Source organism: Lepidochelys kempii, chromosome 1 (assembly GCF_965140285.1).
Source record: "Lepidochelys kempii isolate rLepKem1 chromosome 1, rLepKem1.hap1, whole genome shotgun sequence".
Lineage (NCBI taxonomy): Eukaryota > Metazoa > Chordata > Testudines > Cheloniidae > Lepidochelys > Lepidochelys kempii.
In genome coordinates, this window is record NC_136380.1 from 249,254,955 (window position 1) to 249,276,536 (window position 21,582).

The window sequence follows — 21,582 nt, forward strand, 5'->3', positions numbered from 1 at the left end:
TTCACACAGTTCTAGTTCAAACTAGTTTTTTTCCAAGTAACCTTCCCCCACACCCTCCAAGCCAGAAGCCCTTTATTACGCACCATCAGCATTTGATTTCGTTAAGTGGTGGACTGGTATATTATCAGTCTCTTACCTCTGGGTTTCTGTCTGACATACATGGGCTGCTGTCTGCACTGAATTTTCACTCGAGCAGCTCTGCAGGGAGGTGGGACTTGCAGCAGAATTGGCTTGAGCTGTTCTACATTCCAGCCACATGAACATGTCTATCTATCATTAACAGCATAAGCAGCTGGGGCTGGTCCCTGCGTAGGGGATAGGAGAGGATTTTACAACTGGATGGGGATTTCTTTTGCTAACTCGGTGCCAAATATTTTTCCCTATTTTCACATTACTTTTTTCCCCACTTTTCATGTTCCTTTGTTCTTTGTACTAGGTTTTAAACATGAACTTAGTGCTGGTGAAAGCCACTAAAGAGAGATCCCTGGAGATTTAAGTTCTACTTCTTTGATCCACAGACAACAAAGAAAGTAGCAGTACAAGCTTCCTTTACAGCCCTGCCAACATGGGAGGTGTTGAACCCACCTTTGGAGGAGCGCAGGTAGTTCACTCTAAATGCCCATTCAGTCCTTGGAGGCTCTGCAAGGAATGCCGCTGGATTTAGTGCCAGGTTTGGTCATGCTTTTTCTGACGTGGATACCTGTCCCCTGGGACATTTACGGAGAACACAAGCTCATTTCACAAAGGCCACTGGATAGCTCTCAAACTATAATTACTTTCAGACGCTACTGATCTGAGCTGGACTCAGACTTGGACCTAGAAATGAAATGGTCTTTATCCCCTTTCCAAAAAAAAGCTTATATGTAGCTGTCTAAAACACAGTGTTTGCTTAGATGAATCAAATAAAAACCTCTAGAAAGAACTAAACAATTAAAATAAACAGTATGTCATATTTTCAAGAGATTATATCAAATTTAAGGTCAGGGAGGATCTCATAACTTCTACAAATGACTCCGGGTGACCTCTGAGTCAATCAGCAGTATGTCTTTATATGCATCCTTTCTTCCCTTAATCCATTCTGACACTGAAGGTGCAGATTTTTTTTCTTCCATCTCCTTTGTCTTGCTAAAGACAAAAGGCATAGTTAATGGTAGTCCCAGTGTCGCTGGCCACCCGTTGCATTTTCACACTGATAGTTCATCCATTTAATGTTGGTTTTTGTGTTAAGATTGTTTAAACCCACTCAAAAGAAGCTGAAAACTTTAAAATTCAGTGGGAATTTAAAATTCTGTCATAAGCAGGTGTAGCTCCCATTCATTTCAAGTGGAGTTGAACCCACTTACACTAGGAATTAGTTTGCCACACATATCTTACAGCCTGGGACCCTGATCCTACCCTGAGCTCTGTGTGGGTGAGCACTTGCAGGGAGCCCCACTGAAATCAACTGGGATCTGTACAGTCAGAGGGGTCCACCCATGTAGTGCTCAGTAAATTTCACGTTAAACTTCCACTTTATAAAACAAGCAAACAAACAAAATCGAAACCTTTGGGAGGATACAAATATACAGTCACCCACACAAATTCTGCCCTACTGTACCTTCCTGAGAACAAGTGACTCTAAGTCAATCTTACTCATCTATATCACAGGTTCCTCTTATTAGCGACCACCGAAAGGACCTTAACAGAGTCCCATATGATCAATGATCCAATCCCGAGCTATTAGGGTAGAGGAGGTTCTACACAAGCTGCCTTATCTTTTTCTTCTGTGTACTTTTTTCTGAAGGGGATGCTAGTGTGCAACCTAGGGTAAAACATATGTTACAATCCATTACTTTTGTTGGCAATCCTTTTATCTGAAATGAATTATGATCTCATGGGATCCAGTACAGCCACAATCTTTCTGTGCAACTTCCATGCGTAACACAAAAGTAACTAAAGTAATCAGTAACCTATTATTTCTATACCAGAGTAATCAGTAATATGTAACTGATTCCACTGAAACCTAGTAATCAGTAAATCTAGAAGATTATTTTGGAAAGTAACATTTATGCCTTGCAGTTACCCTTTCCAAATTGACCTTTCTACAGTTTTGCTAAGCACAGCATTAATTATAGCAGTAGTGTTTCCTTCTCCCTCCACTGTTTCAATAAAACACCTCAAGAAAACTGCATGCAAAGCATGCAAAAAATATGTACACAATCCAATTCTGACTTGTACACACTGCAAGGGAATTTATCTGCAGGGAAAGATAAGGGAAAGGTGCCCACAAATATAGTAAGTGGGGCTTTGCACATTTCTGGAATTAATGTCATCTTTTGTGGGGGGGGTATACATAGTACAAATGCTTTATTTTACTTTATTTTATTTTCAGGAAGGTCTTCTGGGAAACACTGCAGTACTGAAGAAACTTATCTGGGATATCACTTTATTTTTTAGAGACACCAGGTGGAGGTCATATCTTTTATTGGACCAACTTTTGTTGGGGAAAGAGACACACATTCAAGCTTACACAGAGCTCTTCTTCAGGTCTGGGAAAGGTACTCAAAGTGTCACAGCCAAAATCTTTGCAGGCTACCATACAAATCAATTTGGTAATCAAGCTGCATACCCAGTTGTTGACCCTGTTTTAGTAAATTGACACTTTTAGCCAAGGATAGCCCAGGCCGTTCTCATTCAGTGTGACCTCAGCATGCAGTTCACCATATCAGGAAATCCAAGTGTAACAGTTCCGAAGAAAATGCAGCCTTCGGTGTATGTTTTCTTCTGTTATTTTTCTCCCCAAACCAAATGAAAACCATTCTCTCTGTGGGTGTCAGGATTGCAGCTCAGCTCTGCAACTTAGCCATGTAGAGCACAGGTGTCACTATACTACCCTGGTCATGTGCTGGTAACCTTACACTTCTTGTAACCTTACACCCAAGATATCTGGAGTACATATTTTAGGTTTGCCATAACGAACATATGAACTTTCGTGAGCAATACACCAAGACCAGTTCTTCCCTCAGTTCAGTTTAAACCCATTAGGCTCCATAATCAGTGAAAGAGAATAAATGACTTTGATACTGAATACTCCCCCATATAAGAGGCAGACTGGCAGCAATGTTCTAGAGAGAACAGAAGCTTCTGGAATGGGGAATACAGTGAGTAATGTCAGAAGGACCAGAGATAGGGGCAGGAGTGGTGTGGGGAGTCCAAAATACGGTCACAGCTGGAGTCAGTCAAAGAGAGGAAAACTCATCGTCAGTTGGGAGCCAGCAGATCAGACTCTAAACCAGGGGTGGGCAAACTTTTTGGCCCGAGGGCCACATCCGGGTTGCGAAACTGTATGGGGGGCTGGGTAGGGAAGCCTGTGCCTCCCCAGCCTGGCCCCCACCCGCTATCCGCCCCCTCCCACTTCCCATCCCCTTACTGCCCCCCTCAGAACTCCCAACCCATCTAACCCCCCCTGCTCCTTGTCCCCTGACGGCCCCCTCCCAAGTCTCCGTGCCACTAACTGCCCCCTGGGACTCCACCTCCATCCAACCTCCCCTGCTCCCTGGCTGCCCTGAGCCCTATCTCCACCCCTTGACAAACCTCCCGGGACTCCCTCGCCTATCCAACCACCGCCCCGCCTGCTCCCTCACCATGCCTCTCAAAGCAGTTGGAGCTCGCAGCCACGCCACCGCGCTGTCCGGCAGGAGCAGTGGGCCAGAGTGCTGGCAGCGCGGCGAGGTGAGGCTGTGGGGGAGGGGAGATGGGGGACAGCGGGGCAGGGGCCTGGGGCTAGCGTCCCTGGACGGGAGCTCAGGGGCCGGGTAGGATGGTCCCATGGGCCGGATGTGGCCGGCGGGCTGTAGTTTGCTCACCTCCGCTCTAAACTGAAGTAAGTTGTTTCCCAAAGCCTTAGGGAAAAGGAGTTTGTAGCTAGAACTGGCTGGAAATTTTCTGAGGTGTTTGTTGGAAAATGACAATTCATTGAAACCAAAATGTTTCACAGAAATTAGGGCTGTCAAGTGATTAAAAAAATTAATCGCGATTAATTGCGCGATTAATTGCACTTTTAAACAATAATAGAATGCCATTTATTTAAATATTTGTGGATGTTTTCTACATTTTCAAATATATTGATTTCAATTACAACACAGAATACAAAGTATATAATGCTCACTTAATATTTATTTTTGATTACAAGTATTTGAACTGTAAAAAAACAAAAAAATAGTATTTTGCAATACCTAATACCTAATACAAGTACTGCAGTGCAATCTCTTTATCATGAAAGTTGAACTTACAAATGTAGAATTATGTACCAAAAAAAACCTGCATTCAAAAATAAAACAATGTACAATTTTAGAGCCTTCAAGTCCATTCAGTCCTACTTCTTGTTCAGCCAATCGCTCAGACCAACAAGTTTGTTTACATTTACAGGAGATAATGCTGCCCACTTCTTGTTTACAGTGTCACCTGAAAGTGAGAACAAGCGTTCTCATGGCACCGTCGTAACTGGTGTCACAACATATTTACGTGCCAGATGTGGTAAAGATTCATATGTCCCTTTATGCTTCAACCACCATTCCAGGGCGCATGTGTCCATGCTGATGACAGGTTCTGCTCGATAACAATCCAAAGCAGAGTGTACTGATGCATGTTAATTTTCATTATCTGAGTCAGATGCCACCAGCAGAAGGTTGATTTTCTTTTTTGGTGGTTCGGGTTCTGTAGTTTCCGCATCGGAGTGTTGCTCTTTTAAGATTTCTGAAAGCATGCTCCGCACCCCGGCCTGATCAGATTTTGGAAGGCACTTGAGATTCTTAAATCTTGTGTTGAGTGCTGTAGCTATCTTTAGAAATATCACATTGGTACCTTCTTTGCGTTCTGCCAAATCTGCAGTGAAAGTGTTCTTAAAATGAACCACATGTGCTGGGTCATCATCTGAGACTGCTATAACAGGAAATATATGTCAGAATGCAGGTAAATCAGAGCAGGGAACACACAATTCTCCCCCAACGAGTTCAGTCACAAATTTAATTAATGCATTATTTTTTAGATGAGCATTATCAGCATGGAAGCATGTCCTCTGGAATGGTGGCCAAAGCACAAAGGGGCAAATGAATGTTTAGCATATTTGGCACTTAAATACCTTGCAATGCCTGCTACAGAAGTAGGAGCGTTGCCAGAAGATCAAGGGAAGTGATTATTCCCCTCTATTCAGCACTGGTGAGGCCACATCTGAAGTATTGTGTCCAGTTTTGGGCCCCCTGCTACAGAAAGGATGTGGACAAATTGGAGAGTCCAGCGGAGGGCAACGAAAATGATTAGGGGGCTTGGGCACATGACTCATGAAAAGACGCTGTGGGAACTGGGCTTATTAAGTCTGCAGAAGAGAAGAGTGAGGGGGGATTTGATAGCAGCCTTCAACTACCTGAAGTGGGGCGTTCCAGAGAGGATGGAGCTAGGCTGTTCTCAGTGGTGGCAGATGACAGAACAAGGAGCAATGGTCTCAAGTTGCCATGGGGGAGGTCTAGGTTGGATATTAGGAAAAACTATTTCACTAGGAGTGTGGTGAAGCACTGGAATGGGTTACCTAGGGAAGTGGTGGAATCTCCATCCTTAGAGGTTTTAAAGGTCTGGCTTGACAAAGCCCCGTCTGCGATGATTTAGTTGGGGTTGGTCCTGCTTGAGCATGGGATTGGACTGGATGACCTGCTGAGGTCTCTTCCAACCCTAATCTTCTATGATTCTAAGAGGGCAGCGTTATCTCCTGTAAATGTAAACAAACTTGTTTGTCTTAGCGATTGGCTGAACAAGGAGGAGGACTGAGTGAACTTGTAGGCTCTGAAATTTTACATTGTTTTGTTTTTGTACACTTTTTGATTTCAATGACAACACAGAATACAATATATATGAAAATGTAGAAAAACATCCAAAATATTTAATACATTTCAATTGGTATTCTATTGTTTAACAGTGTGATTAAAACTGTGATTAATCATGATTACTTTTTTAAATTGCAATTCATTTTTTTGAGTTAATTGCATGAGTTAACTGCGACCAATTGAAAGCTCTAACAGAAATGTTTTGATTCACTTCTGACGAAACACATGGAGGTGTCCATAGGTTTCCTGCTAGTTCACAAGGGCATCCAGGTGTGCAGGCTGCCCCAAGGTCAGGGATCCCAGTGATGCCAGATCTTCCAGGATCCCATTTCTGTGACAGAGAATCTGGAAGCCCAGGGAACCCCAGGTCCCAAGTTTCGAGGCTTCTGGCTCAGGCATGGCTTGCTGGGCTTCTGGGCTTCCAGCTCCCCATCAGTCCACGCAGCCAAAGACTAGGGAACTTAGAAGCCCCAGAAGCCATGACTGAGTCAGGAGCCTCAGAGCTTGCCTCCCTGGCTCAATTTTGTTTCAGAACTTTCAAAATGGAAAGTTTCTAACATTTCTAAATGATTTTTTTTCAGATTTTCCCTTCCACAAGAAATTCTGAAAATTCTACTTTTGGTTCAAAAGTGGACTGGATCTTTCTGCAGAATTTCTTACAGAATGTAAATTCCAACTTTCAACGAGCTCCAATAACAGGAGAAAAGGATTTTTAAAGCATGACTGTTTCACCTATAATCGTAGGTAGGCCTATCTTAACCCAGACTTCTAATCTCTGGGGTTTGAATGTCAGCAAGTTCCCCAACAGTCTCTGCTTTCCCCAACCGTACCCCCACCCCACCCCGCCGCCCTCAGGGATTCCTTTGGAATCCAGTATGAGTCCTTTGTTCTCCTATGTTTTCTGAGCCTGGTTAAACCAGTCAGGTGACTCAGTGGAGTGTTGGAATAGCAACATTAAAGTCAATCATCCTGGGACTTCACTGAGATGCTGTTATTTAGGCTATTGTCCTCCTTCCTGCCTGCATTTCCTGACCAACCTGCTATGGCACTGACTTTATATATGCATACAGCAGACATCACAATAAACCACTCAACATGTAACATTGATAAATCGTTACAGCCACTTCCAGATCTGTCACACACTCAACATTCATTTCCCTCTCCAGCTCAAAATTGACTGCCTTATTTTTAAAAACGTTCATTACCTAATGGACCTTGTATTTCTCTGAATCCTCCTCTGCTTCCTCTGCTCATTCAGCACTAAACTGTTATCTGCCCCTGTGGACAAACTCACCACTGTTGATGCAAGAGCCTTTCCTCTGCAGCTCCTACTATCTGGAACAGCTCCTCTGCATTTTTCCGTCTTACTAACTCCCCTCTTTTCAAATCTAATTTCAACGTGTTTTCTCCCTTGACTGTACCTCTTCTTTTCTCCTGCTATTGCTATGTAACTTTGTAACTGAATTGTTTTAACTCTGTACACACTTTGAGATACAACTTGCATGAAAGAAACTATGAAAATAAAGTAGCGTGGTACTGTATTATCATCAGATGACTAAAATAGAAAGGCTGGGTTAGAGGCCAGTTAATTTGGTCATTGTTGTTTTGAGGGAGTAAATTTAAATTTGACACCCTCCCAGTCCCAGATGGAGTATAAATCAGAGGTTGACAACTCAGCACAAATTTTAAACGATCTTCACCACAGAATAACTACAACCTGGTCCTGAACAAGGTATTTGACAGAAAGATGAAATGAGCAGTATTGCCAACCCTAAATAATAAAAAATCATAGGTCAGATGCAAAAAAATCTTGAGGCTTAAAGCAAAGAATACATTTAGGGGTTTTATTTGCTCCCTTTATTTATTTATTTTTTTAAAGGCCTTTAAGATACACTTGGGTCACATGTTTGAGCTTTTCACCACAGCTGTGAGGGCTATAACTTGGGTGGGGGGGCTAATGAAAACTGAGATTCTCAAATATTCATTTGTCTCCAGGAGCTGTGGCTTTTAAGTAAACCAAAAACTATTGCGAGATTCATAATAAAATTGCAAAGTTGGCAACACTGACATGGATAATATACATTGTTCTTCAAGTTCCTAATTACTGCAGTAGGGAAAGGACTTAAAAGAAAAAAGATAAAAATTTGAATAGCAATTGGCTGCCAGTGTGCTGAAAGTACTGCTTATCATGCTGACTAATATTGTCTCATTGTTTTCATGTACTCCCCCTGTTGATCTGTCTATATCCATCTCTTTTCTCTTGACTTGTACTTAGATTGTAAGTTTTTGGGAGCAGGGATTGTCTTTTTGTTCTCCGTTTGTACACACCTAGCACAATAGGGCCATTGTCCATGACTAGGGCCCCCGTGTGCTATGATAATACAAATAATAAATAATACCAAGACATGGATTGAGCAGAAAGGTTTACTTAGTGGCCACTCAGATTCTCTCTGGGATGGCTAATTTGCAAAGCATAATTGGGGTAAAAGAATTTATCTTCCCTGATTTAAGTATTTTCCTTCTTGCCCCTGCATATTTTTCAAATTATGAAATCTTTTCAAGTACATAAACAAAGTGCCCATATAACTGTATTGTTATAACCCGCATCCTCCTTCACCCTGTCCCTTCTGGTTTGTCACCTGGACTTCTTAGGTTACATCACTGTAAACTCTTTGTCGGGTGGACCATGCTTTCTTATATCATCTGTGAAGGACTTAGCACACATTTGGGCACTATAAAGCAATCATAGATTATAAGATTGCTTCTGGGTCTTAAATGAATGTGCTTATATGAATGTCTGTGGAAACAGAATTGCCAGTGCACATCTCAAAAATAAAACTTGGAAGTAAATAGACTCAGTAAATTTAACATATTTATTACAGACAGGAATTGGCATCCCCCGTATTTCAGCCTCTCCTGGAAAAAAACAAAAGCCTGTGGATTAAAATATCAATAATGTATCTGAAAAGAGCAAATGTCATTAAATTATTGAACTTCTATTCAAACTTTTTTTTTCTTTTAAGCCATTTCATACCTTTGACATATCCCCTTTGACATATCCAATTACTTATATAATATAAAAAGTCAAAGAAGGGTTCTGAAGCGGAACCATTCCGTTCCTAGGGATGCTAGGCAAATCCTCTTGCTGTTCTGAAGAGATTTGCCCAAGTTTCTGAATCTGCATAGACAAGGGGAGAGGTCAGGAAGCCTGCACATCACATGAGCTAACTCGAAGAGCAAGTTTATAAACCTTAAAGAAATGAAGTTATCCATTGTCACTGTGGGCATTTCAAGGGTGTGTGTGAGGGAGATTGAGAACATTTCAGTTGTGTGCATGTCACTGAGGCCATTTCAGTTGTGTCTTGTGTAGGTGGACATTTTGTGTGTGACCAAGAATGTTTCACTGTGTGCAGGAATTTATTGCTCATGACAGCTTTACTGGCTTGCCGGCCCTGAAGGCCTCTATTTATGCCTTTGTATTTATACGTGTGGGCTTCCCAAATGGCTGGCCAGTGTGCCTCCCCAATTCTAGGGTGAGAGGATTGTGATGCTTCTGTTCCCATGGAGGCCGGGGCTTCCCTGATGCTGTGGGAGATCCCTGTCTCGCAGCTGCATGTGTGCCTGGCAATGTGGCATCTCCATACTGTGGTGTACAGCACCGTGCACAGAGCTGACCACTGGGGCCCCAGCAAACATAATGTGCTGGGCCTCAAACTGCCCTGCAGCTCCTGAGCCCAGCCACTGGGGCCACTCCCTGAAGCAGCCCCTAGCCACAGGCTCAGCCCCATCCTGCGGCTGCTGCTCTGGGGTCGGGTCAGGCGGCCACAGCCAGGCAGGCAGTGAGGGAGCTCGGGGCCCAGCAGGGGGAAGCAGGCTACGGAAATTGCCCAACCCCTTCGCTCTCTGGACTCCCGCGGCTTCCATTCTTCGGTCAAGTGGGCGTGGCCAAGTGACTCTAAGCGCCCCGCCCACCGAGCTGGTGACCGGGCCCCCGCAGCCTCGCACGTCGCGCTCCGGAGTGGGCGTTACTAACGAGCCTATCCACCAATCAGCGCTGTCCTTCCGAGTGGGCGGTACCACGCGGGTGTTCATCCCGAGTCTACGCCTTCCCGGCGGCACCCCCCTCCAGCCCCAGCCGAACAAAGGGGCGGGGCCACGAGGGGTCCCCTGAGGCCCTCCCGGCTCGTCCCTTCGCCCTCCCTCCCCCGCCTGACCGGAAGGATGTGCTCCCGGAAGTTCCGGTGCCGTCGCTGTGTGGGATAAACAGTAATGGCGGAGGCTGCGGCTCCGGGAACAACAGCGGCAACACCGGGAGCAGCGGCCACGGCCTCCAGCCCCACAGCCGCGCCCCCCGCGCCGCCGCCGCCGGCCGCAGCGGGGTCGGGAGGAGGGGGCGGCTGGACCAAGCAGGTCACCTGCAGGTAACGCGCTGCTAGGGGAGCGGAGCGACACCGGCGACCCCTCGGGGCTGCTGCCCTTTCCCCGCCTGGGTCCCCCGGCGGCTGCAGCCCGGCCGGCTCCTTCCCAGTCCCTGCCCTCGCGTCGCCTCTGCCCGGGCCTTCCCGGGCAGCGGTCTGGCCAGGGAGGCATCGTCTCCGTGTAGATTTGCACCCCCGTGGCTGTGCCCAGGAGGGGCCCCCGCCAGACCGGGCTCCGCCTCTAACCCAGCCGCTCCCACCCCTCCCGGCGCCGCCCCGGCCCGCTGTACAACTGTTCAAACTTTTTATGTTGTTGTGAAGAAGCTGGAGCTGCCTGCCCTCTGGGCGCTGCCGTGTGAACGAGAGGGAGGACTCGGATGTGGTCTCGGAGGCTGGGGGAGGGTGAGTTGTGTGGGGTTTTTTTTAAACGCCTCCCTCCCCTCCAACATCACAGTGACCCAGATTTGCCAAAGTGACTAGAGATTTTGCTGGTCCAATTGGAGATCTCTTAAAGAGGCCTGTTTTGTTTTTTTGTTTTTTTCAGAAAATGTTGAGCGTGCATGCAGTCTAAAAATCCGGCTCTTTTAAGATCTCTCAAGTTGGGCAACCAAAAATCAAAGCAATCCAAATGGCTAGATGTGATGAAAAATCTTAGCCAGTGTGTTTGGATTTTGTTTGTTCTTTTAAATCGGAGGCAGACCTTATCCTACCTCATTCAAGTTGGAGTGGTGGGAGAAAAGTAGGATTGCCCAAGCAGAAAATACCAGTTTATGTGAGATACATTTAATTTCAGCTTCTTCCAAATGGAAAATGCCGAAGGGTGGATAGAACTTGCTGCAGCAGATGGGTGGGGAAGGGTTGAGGGAGAGGGTGTTCTTCCTGGCTGCTGGCTTACCTTGTTCAACTGCAGGAATGACCTATTCTGAGGATCTTTTTAAAGTGTCTAGACAGGTATTTGCATGGAGAAATGACTGTAGTTGAGCCAATTGGCTGTTCGTGCTTAGACACCAGGAACTCTCTTGTTGTGTGGGATTATGTCCCACCAATGGTGGATGCACATAGCTGTCAGAACACAATGTGGAAGACCCACAGCGATGTTCCAAAGAAGATGATAAATTCAGGAAGTGTAAAATGTGAGAGCGTTACATTCTCAGTTTCAGATATAAATAATGTAGCATTTACTAAAATATTGGATTTATGCCCAAAGTTTGACATTTAATAAACAAGGACACAGGAGAAAGCTACAAAAAAGTAGGGAGATTTCTCACTTTTGTAGTACATTATGTAGATCTTTAACACACTGTATGATTCTTTTATATAATTTTGCTTCCTTCAAGCTTATTTTATTTCTGCAGAACCATCAGAAATACAGAGGTTTGACACATTCTGCTGAGACTTTCTCAGTGTACAGAAATCTGCAAATCATAAACTCTACAGGGCAAGATTGGCAGGTTGGGCCACTTTTGAACCTTATATTGGAGGGGTGTTTGCAAGTAGAAATAAATATGAAATATTGTTGTATTGATTCACAATAATTAAGCTAAAATCAGGTCATACTGCAATCTGCAATAATTCAAGTACTACAGTATCACACAGCAAACTGAAAATTCAAGCTAATATCTGGGCTCAGTTTCTTGGCATATAAATATGTCGGACATTGCAAAGGTAAAAAAGTATCCCTCTTTTGGATTAAGAGGTAGATCATGTCATTCTGCAATACCATATGTCTTGTCGCTTTGTACAGCAATTAAACAAAAGATTTGTGTGGCCATTCTCTAAGCTAGAAGACATGCAACATTGCAGTTGCTATCAGAGAGTGTAGCTTGGAGTATTTTGCCTGTTTATAACAATAGTTCTGTAAACGTACATAGAGCTTTACAAACCATAAAGATGCTTCAGGTTCCTGACCTGAAGAGTTTATAATCACATTCTGATAAGATATACAGGATGACAGTCCAGTCATGAGCAGGTCTATGAAAATTTTCTCTGCTCTTTAATCCTTAATGTTTTGTTTTGATAATCAGAATTGATATGAGTGGATGTTCTTCTAATTCTTATGCGAAGAGGAGAGAGAGGGGAGAAATATATTTCATTTCACAAGCTAATTTTTCAGTTTTGCTGACTTTAAAATCTGTCTAAGTGAAACATACAACACTTGTTTCATTAAAGAAGGGGTGTGACAATTCGACATATCACATTTTACTGTCACTTCTTTAACTATAAGTGGGATTACCAAAAAAACCTCACGGAAAACTGAAGAGTATTTTGACAGAGATAAATAATTTTCTGTCTTGAAAGTCAACTGCTGACTCTACTAGAAAACATTAAGTAATTATATCAGGCTTTTAGAAATTAGCAAGAGAAAAACTGTCAAGAGTTTGATCTAAACATTTAAATAAAATCCATTGTTTAGAAAGTAAAAATGTCAAGTTACATAAAGCATAATTAAGGAGCTGCTCATCTTGCAGGCAAAATCTGTGTTGAATTGCAATTAAAATGGACATATTTAATATACTATCGTAAAAATATTCCAAAACCACTTGGGGGGGTAAAATAGAGAAATATTCTTGGGAGGAAGTAGAAAGAACAAATTCTAGCTTTGAATCGCATACTACATGTCTTTTCTCCTGTATATCCTTCTAGTAGAGCAAATGCACCCTGAAATATTAAAACCATTATCTGAAAGTAATACAGTAGAATCTCAGACTTAAACACTTCCTGAGTGGAGGTTGTTCATAACTCTGAAATGTTCGTAACTCTGAACAAAGCACTATGGTTGATCTTTCAAAAGTTTCCAACTGAACATTGATATGATATAGCTTTGAAACTTTATTGTGCAGAAGAAAAAGGCTGCTTTTAATCATCTTAATTTATTTGAAACAAGCACAGAAATGGTTTCCTTACCTTGTCTTTATTTTTTTTAGTACTGTACAGTACTCGCTTTTTTCGTCGCTGCTGCTGCTGATTGCATACTTCTGGTTGCAAAATGAGATTTGTGGTTCACTGGTCAGTTCATAAGTCTGGTGTTTGTAACTCTGTGGTTCTACTGTAAGAAGCTAGCTAGGAAGCTGGCTGGCCATGTTTCAGATGTTTGCTCATTTGGATGTGGCCTGGAGTGTCCACAGCCTGCTATTATAAATGGTGTGGATATTTAGGATTGGATATCTCCATTCTGAGTGATGGTGAGCTGTAAAATGATGTGACTGTTTGGACAAGGAAAGCTAGGTCCTGTAAGAGAACTGACAAGCTGGAAAACTGGTCTATTTAAAATAGTGTGAGCCATGGTCATGCCTGGCACCTTGGAAGGTAAGAGATTGTCTCATTTGTGCTATTAGTGTAGATACTTTGGGGTGGAAGGAATCCCAAATTTGATAAGATTACATAGTGGGAAAACAGATTTTGAATTTTGGGGGAATATTGCAGCTGGCTGGTGCATTTTTGTACGTGTGGTGTTAGCATGGACCATTGGGTCTACTGTACTCTGTTCACAAGTGAAACTCCCATGAATCTCGAAGGCAGTAAACCACACTTATAGACTCAGTGTGGAGCTGTTGAATGTGAAGCAGCAGCAGGAGGAGAAATGGCTGAGAACTGTGCCTAGCTATGTACTAAGTAGACTGGAAGAGAAGAAAACAGTTTGTCTTCAGTACACAGAATGTAGCTGTCATAAATATAAAGGGAAGGGTAAACAACTTTAAAATCCCTCCTGGCCAGAGGAAAAACCCTTTCACCTGTAAAGGGTTAAGAAACTAGGATAACCTCGCTGTCACCTGACCAAAATGACCAATGAGGAGACAAGATACTTTCAAAGCTGGAGGGAGGGAGAAACAAAGGCTCTCTCTGTCTGTGTGATGCTTTTTCTGGGAACAGAAAAGGAATGGAGTCTTAGAACTTAGTAAGTAATCTAGCTAGATATGCGTTAGATTCTGTTTTGTTTAAATGGCTGATAAAATAGCTGTGCTGAATGGAATGGATATTCCTGTTTTTGTGTCTTTTTGTAACTTAAGGTTTTGTCTAGAGGGATTCTCTATATTATCCTGTAAGGTATTTACCATCCTGATTTTACAGAGGTGATTCTTTTACTTTTTCTTCTATTAAAATTTTTCTTTTAAGAACCTGATTTCTTTTTCATTGTTCTTAAGATCCAAGGGTTTGGGTCTGTGTTCACCTATGCAAATGGGTGAGGATTTTTATCAAACCTTCACCAGGAAAGGGGGTGTAGGGTTTGGGGAGGATTTTGGGGGAAATACGTTTCCAAGCGGGCTCTTTCCCAGTTATATATCTGTTAGACGCTTGGTGGTGGCAGCAATAAAGTCCAAGGGAAAAAGGAAAATAGTTTGTACCTTGGAAGTTTTAACCTAAGCTGGTAAAAATAAGCTTAGGAGGTTTTCATGCTGGTCCCCACATCTGTACCCTAGAGTTCAGAGTGGGGAAGGAATCTTGACAGTAGCCTATTAATTTGTTTCAGAGTAACAGCTGTGTTAGTCTGTATTCGCAAAAAGAAAAGGAGGACTTGTGGCACCTTAGAGACTAACCAATTTATTTGAGCATGAGCTTTCGTGAACTACAGCTCACTTCATCGGATGCATACCGTGGAAACTGCAGCAGACTTTATATACACACAGAGATCATGAAACAATACCTCCTCCCACCCCACTGTCCTGCTGGTAATAGCTTATCTAAAGTGATCATCAAGTTGGGCCATTTCCAGCACAAATCCAGGTTTTCTCACCCTCCACCCCCCCCCCCCCGCTCCCCCCCCCACAAACTCACTCTCCTGCTGGTAATAGCCCATCCAAAGTGACCACTCTCCCTACAATGTGCATGGTAGTCAAGGTGGGCCATGTCCAGCACAAATCCAGGCTCTCTCACCCCCCCTCCCTTTTTCCCAGGGATGGACACACACTCACTCACTCTCCTGCTGGTAGTAGCTCATCCAAACTGACCACTCTCCAAGTTTAAATCCAAGTTTAACCAGAACGTCTGGGGAGAGGGGGGGTAGGAAAAAACAAGGGGAAATAGGCTACCTTGCATAATGACTTAGCCACTCCCAGTCTCTATTTAAGCCTAAATTAATAGTATCCAATTTGCAAATGAATTCCAATTCAGCAGTTTCTCGCTGGAGTCTGGATTTGAAGTTTTTTTGTTTTAAGATAGCGACCTTCATGTCTGTGATTGCGTGACCAGAGAGATTGAAGTGTTCTCCGACTGGTTTATGAATGTTATAATTCTTGACATCTGATTTGTGTCCATTTATTCTTTCACGTAGAGACTGTCCAGTTTGACCAATGTACATGGCAGAGGGGCATTGCTGGCAAATGATGGCATATATCACATTGGTGGATGTGCAGGTGAACGAGCCTCTGATAGTGTGGCTGATGTTATTAGGCCCTGTGATGGTGACCCCTGAATAGATACGTGGGCACAGTTGGCAACGGGCTTTGTTGCAAGGATAAGTTCCTGGGTTAGTGGTTCTGTTGTGTGGTATGTGGTTGTTGGTGAGTATTTGCTTCAGGTTGGGGGGCTGTCTGTAGGCAAGGACTGGCCTGTCTCCCAAGATTTGTGAGAGTGTTGGGTCATCCTTTAGGATAGGTTGTAGATCCTTAATAATGCGTTGGAGGGGTTTTAGTTGGGGGCTGAAGGTGACGGCTAGTGGCGTTCTGTTATTTTCTTTGTTAGGCCTGTCCTGTAGTAGGTAACTTCTGGGAACTTGGCTGTAGATGATGGATCGTGTGGTGTGGTCAGGGTGAAAGCTGGAGGCATGTAGGTAGGAATAGCGGTCAGTAGGAAAAGAAGCCCTTGAGGAATTCCACCATGATTTCAACAACTTCCATCCCACCATCAACCTCAGCCTGGTCCAGTCCACACAAGAGATCCACTTCCTGGACACTACAGTGCTAATAAACAATGGTCACATAAACACCACCCTATACCGGAAACCTACTGACCGCTATTCCTACCTACATGCCTCCAGCTTTCACCCTGACCACACCACACGATCCATCATCTACAGCCAAGCTCTGCGATACAACCGCATTTGCTCCAACCCCTCAGACAGAGACAAACACCTACAAGATCTCTGTCAAGCTTTCTTACAACTACAATACCCACCTGCGGAAGTGAAGAAACAGATTGATAGAGCCAGAAGAGTTCCCAGAAGTTACCTACTACAGGACAGGCCTAACAAAGAAAATAACAGAACGCCACTAGCCGTCACCTTCAGCCCCCAACTAAAACCCCTCCAACGCATCATTAAGGATCTACAAGCTATCCTGAAGGATGACCCAACACTCACAAATCTTGGGAGACAGGCCAGTCCTTGCCTACAGACAGCCCCCCAACCTGAAGCAAATACTCACCAACAACCACATACCACACAACAGAACCACTAACCCAGGAACTTATCCTTGCAACAAAGCCCGTTGCCAACTGTGCCCACGTATCTATTCAGGGGTCACCATCACAGGGCCTAATAACATCAGCCACACTATCAGAGGCTTGTTCACCTGCACATCCACCAAAGTGATATATGCCATCATGTGCCAGCAATGCCCCTCTGCCATGTACATTGGTCAAACTGGACAGTCTCTACGTGAAAGAATAAATGGACACAAATCAGATGTCAAGAATTATAGCATTCGTAAACCAGTCGGAGAACACTTCAATCTCTCTGGTCACGCAATCACAGACATGAAGGTCGCTATCTTAAAACAAAAAAACTTCAAATCCAGACTCCAGCGAGAAACTGCTGAATTGGAATTCATTTGCAAATTGGATACTATTAATTTAGGCTTAAATAGAGACTGGGAATGGCTAAGTCATTATGCAAGGTAGCCTATTTCCCCTTGTTTTTTCCTACCCCCCCCCTCCCCCAGACGTTCTGGTTAAACTTGGAGAGTGGTCAGTTTGGATGAGCTATTGCCAGCAGGAGAGTGAGTGTTTGTGTGTGTGTGTGTTTTGTTTTTTGGAGGGGAGTGAGGGAGTGAGAGAACCTGGATTTGTGCAGGAAATGGCCCACCTTGATTATCATGCACATTGTGTAGAGAGTGGTCACTTTGGATGGGCTATTACCAGCAGGAGAGTGAGTTTGTGTGTGTGGTGGGGTGGAGGGTGAGAACCTGGATTTGTGCTGGAAATGGCCCAACTTGATGATCACTTTAGATAAGCTATTACCAGCAGGACAGTGGGGTGGGAGGAGATATTGTTTCATGATCTCTGTGTGTATATAAAGTCTGCTGCAGTTTCCACGGTATGCATCCGATGAAATGAGCTGTAGCTCACAAAAGCTCATGCTCAAATAAATTGGTTAGTCTCTAAGGTGCCACAAGTACTCCTTTTCTTTCTATTAATTTGTGAAGACCAAGCTGGTTACATTAAATTAAATAAACTAGTGATCTGGTGTATGTTCGTTTTTGTTGCAGTTCGCTCAGATGAATGGATGAGTTATCTAGTCCTGTCATTTTGAAAGCACCTACTACCATGGTACTTAAGTATCATACCTATCAGTGTCAATATTGCTCAGCCTAATGACCATACATAGTTACTTGTATGTAAAGGTATTCAAGCCCACAGAATTTTGCTGAGTGTAGTAGAATAGACATGGAATTATAAAATTTATCAGACGTATGCAACCCCAAGTTAATAGTAGGCTGTCAAATTGCTCTTTGATAACTGCTAACCTGATGTGCACTAATGCAAGCTTTGCAGAAAAACTGTGATATTAGCTGTGGAGCCAAAGAGTGATGGGGAGGAATTCATTCTGTTTCAGTAACTTTCTAGTTACCTGGTGGTGGTGGTGGTTGGGTTTTTTTCTGGTGAATTTCTTGAGTCTGACTGATTCAATCGACTTGAAGCACTGATTTTAAAGCTAACTGTACGTTGCAGTTCCGAGCTGTTGTGAACGTGTGAAAAGAATAGTTTGCCTAAGTTCAATTTGCTACTAGGGTTCAGTAGTAGAGAATTTTTGTTGCCGTTGCTTTGAGAGGTTTTTATTGTACCTTGTTAATTGGGGTAAAAAGGCTTGGTTCTTGCTATGAAGTTTTATTTTGGTTCTAGTAAAACAAGCCTGAATCTTACCATGAAATGTGACAGGACATAATAGTCTTCCTAAATAAAGATGATTACTGGCTTGTCTCAAGAAGCAGCTTGTTTGATCTTAAATCTTAAATACTCATGAGAAATGCTTCTCCTACCCTGGACGTCCAGAGCAAGTAGTTTGCTCTGACAGATGTTTTAATCTCTTGCATCGTGTTGAAGAGCTTAACTTCAGATGGATATCAGCTATTCGGCAGATGTTCTCAGTCCGTGGTACAAAGTGTAATATTGAAACGAAGACGGGAAGATTCTTGAGGTTTTAATATTTTGAGATTAGGGAGCAGGAGGAGGAAGAAACAAGGTTGAAATATTCTAGATGAGTTGTCAGTGTTGTCAGCAACGCTCTTCAGTCGCGTGTGAGACTTTGGGATGGTTATCCACAGAGATTCAAGAGTTGTGTATAGGGAATTCTCCCTCTACTTTGCAGCTTGTGGTAAAGGCTTCCAGTTGTTGCTTTGGAATTTGTAGTGGAACTGCATCTATCTTAACATCTTCTCTGTGTAAGACCGTATGCCCTGTAGATCTGTGTTCTTTTTGATGTTAGGTAGTCACTAAAATGCTTATGGGTGGAAATGAAAGGAATAATGGTTACTGTGACACACTGTACCTCAGAATGACACCCTGTAACCCCCATATCAACCACATATGAATGATGAATATTTCATACAAAGCATGCCATGTGAGTTGTTGTATGAAAGGTCATGATCTGCTGAAACCTGTTGTTCTGTCTAAATATGTTTATCACTAGTGTGTATACAATTATGAGATTGTGCTGTATTGTTACTGATATACACTGTAAGTTTGCTAGTGGCACACAAAGGATCCCTAGCTAGTGGGTGTTGACCGCCCATTAAAACTGTATGACTCAACTATGCAAGTACCACATAATGGGAACTGCACTGTGACCTGGGGGCTGCTTGTTCACTGTGACTCAGCAAAGCCCACCAGGACATGCCTGGCCTAGTGTCTGCCAGGCACATGGGCCAAGGGTATAAAATAAAGAACTGTTGCAGCGTGAGGCGGCCTTTCTCCACCTATGCTGGAAACAACAGGGATGCCGAGAAGATGAAGATCGTCTGAGGAGACTGGTCCAGGCTTCAGGAGGGAAGGCTGTGCATTAGACACTTTAACATGCAGGGGGGTGAGAACATTGCTTGATCTAAATACTGTCTGGTATGATAAGGTTTACTGTTTAGATTGTGCACTTATTTTTATTTGGTAACCATCTCTGTCCTTTCATGTCTACCACTTAAAATCTATCTTTCTGTAGTTAATAAACCTGTTCTATATTTTATCTAAAACAGTGTATTTTGCTTGAAGTGCTTGGGAAACCTTTACTCAGTGTACAAAAGCTGGTGCGTGTCCTCTCCACATCGAGGGAGGTATGGGCTAGGTAATAAACTTACACTGGTCAGGTTTCTGACCAGGGCAAGATGGTACAGCTCTGGGGTCCTAGGCTGGGGAGCTGGGTGAATTGGCTGGTGCCTCTCTATATTGTTAGTTCATGAGTGGCTGGAAGAAGTATTCCTGGAACTCAACTGGGTGGATGTCTATGTACGTTCAGTACCTGGAGAGGTTCGCAGCTTGTTGCGCATCACAATGTGAGAGGGAGCCCAGGTTGGGAGGACAGAGGCTTCAGCGGTCCCACAGTTCAGGTTGCATCATGGGGATCCCGTCACAGTTGCACTTCAAGTTTTGTTGGATAATCAGCTGCACCCAAATCATTCTAGAGGGGGAGCGCCACAGCAATTTTGTCTTGGGAAGAGATTGAATTGTGCCCGCATTAGTATTGTTTGTTATGCCATCAGCAGCCAGGGGCTTGTTCTTGCAAGATGCTCAGTTCTTTGGCTCCAGTCACAACGCAATTAAGCACCTGCTTAACTTTAAGCATGAGACTAATCCATCTTGCAGGATCAAGTTCTAGATCACAAGTGGGATAGGAATTTTTTAAAATAAATACATAAATAAATTTAGTTGGATGCCTTCCATAAACAACTTGTTCTTTGACTCTGAGAATTTAAATTACCTCTTAGGCACGCCAAGGAAAACTGATCTGCCACTTGACTAGAACTAATCAAATAGAGGATGCTTTAGACATGCTCCAATCCTTTGAAGTTTTCAGTAAAACTTTCTCTTAGCTATAGAATATTTCTTAAACCCAAATATTTGGAGCAACTTCCTTTCTTAGTAATAGTGTGACTCTGTCACCCGACAAATACTCTGCCTGAATTCTTGTATGTTTTTTCAAGCAGGTTTCTATTGTACTACTCTGTGCTGATTTTTTTGAGGTGGGGCAGTTAAAGCCTCTATTATAGATTCCCTAACTAGCCATAGGTATGAAGAATTTCCTAACTTTAAATGACAGGTTTCAGAGTAACAGCCGTGTTAGTCTGTATTCGCAAAAAGAACAGGAGTACTTGCGGCACCTTAGAGACTAACCAATTTATTTGAGCATAAGCTTTCGTGAGCTACAGCTCACTTCTGTATTTTCCACAGTATGCATCCGATGAAGTCAGCTGTAGCTCACGAAAGCTTATGCTCAAATAAATTGGTTAGTCTCTAAGGTGCCACAATACTCCTGTTCTTTTTGCTAACTTTAAATGACATTGTTTCATCGAAAGAGGTGGAAAGTGCCTAGAATGGTGGACGAAATATTCATGTCACTTGGGTATGAAATGATCACTCATCTGAGTTTTCACCTCTCCTTTGAATGTATGATTTGTTAATCTGTTAAATACTCAGCCATGGTATATTACAAGTGTGGTGTCCATTAGATGATTGTGGGGAGGCAAGGTGAACAGGGTGAAGAACCTTAGTTTGTCCCTTTTATTCCATTTCTGCGGCTCTTCCGCTTATGTATTTCTGGAACCAAGACTGAAGGAACACTGAAGGGGTTAAAATTATGTATTAACTGATGATTTGACCAATTATCAGAAACAGAAACTTACTGTGGAGTTTCTTCTTGTTGGTGGTAATACTACAAGCAGTGCACCATAAATCGAGGGGTACTTTTTTTGTGCAAAAAGTAGAATTTCTTAATGAGTCCCATGAAATGTTTCTCTTAATCTCAGTTTACAAGAAATATGGCAGAGTCTGTCAAACCATATGATAGGAATATAGAAACAAATATTAACTGTACTAAGAGCTATTGTCACTTAAACTGCACCATTTTTATATTTATAATTTTTGTCCTCAACTTTTCTTTTTCTGGAAAA

The 21,582-nt window shown here is 43.1% G+C and overlaps 2 protein-coding genes across 7 annotated transcripts in view; one reads left to right on the top strand and one right to left on the bottom strand.

The window, feature by feature from the left end:
• LOC140902437 (uncharacterized) overlaps window positions 1–258 on the bottom strand; it is a 57,968-nt gene extending 57,710 nt beyond the window's left edge. For all 5 annotated transcript variants that reach the window (XM_073322547.2, XM_073322513.2, XM_073322504.2 and 2 more), the window contains exon 1: window positions 137–258. In XM_073322547.2, coding sequence (XP_073178648.2) covers window positions 137–258 — 122 coding nt within the window. The remainder of the gene's footprint in view (window positions 1–136) is intronic.
• A 9,686-nt stretch (window positions 259–9,944) lies between these two features.
• Window positions 9,945–21,582, top strand: part of MKRN1 (makorin ring finger protein 1) — a 37,727-nt gene continuing 26,089 nt past the window's right edge. Inside the window, exon 1 of one of the 2 annotated variants that reach the window (XM_073322585.2) lies at window positions 9,945–10,276. In XM_073322585.2, the coding sequence (XP_073178686.2) occupies window positions 10,125–10,276 (152 nt within the window). In that variant the 5' untranslated portion in view covers window positions 9,945–10,124. The remainder of the gene's footprint in view (window positions 10,277–21,582) is intronic. The other variant, XM_073322577.2, reaches the window with a different exon arrangement.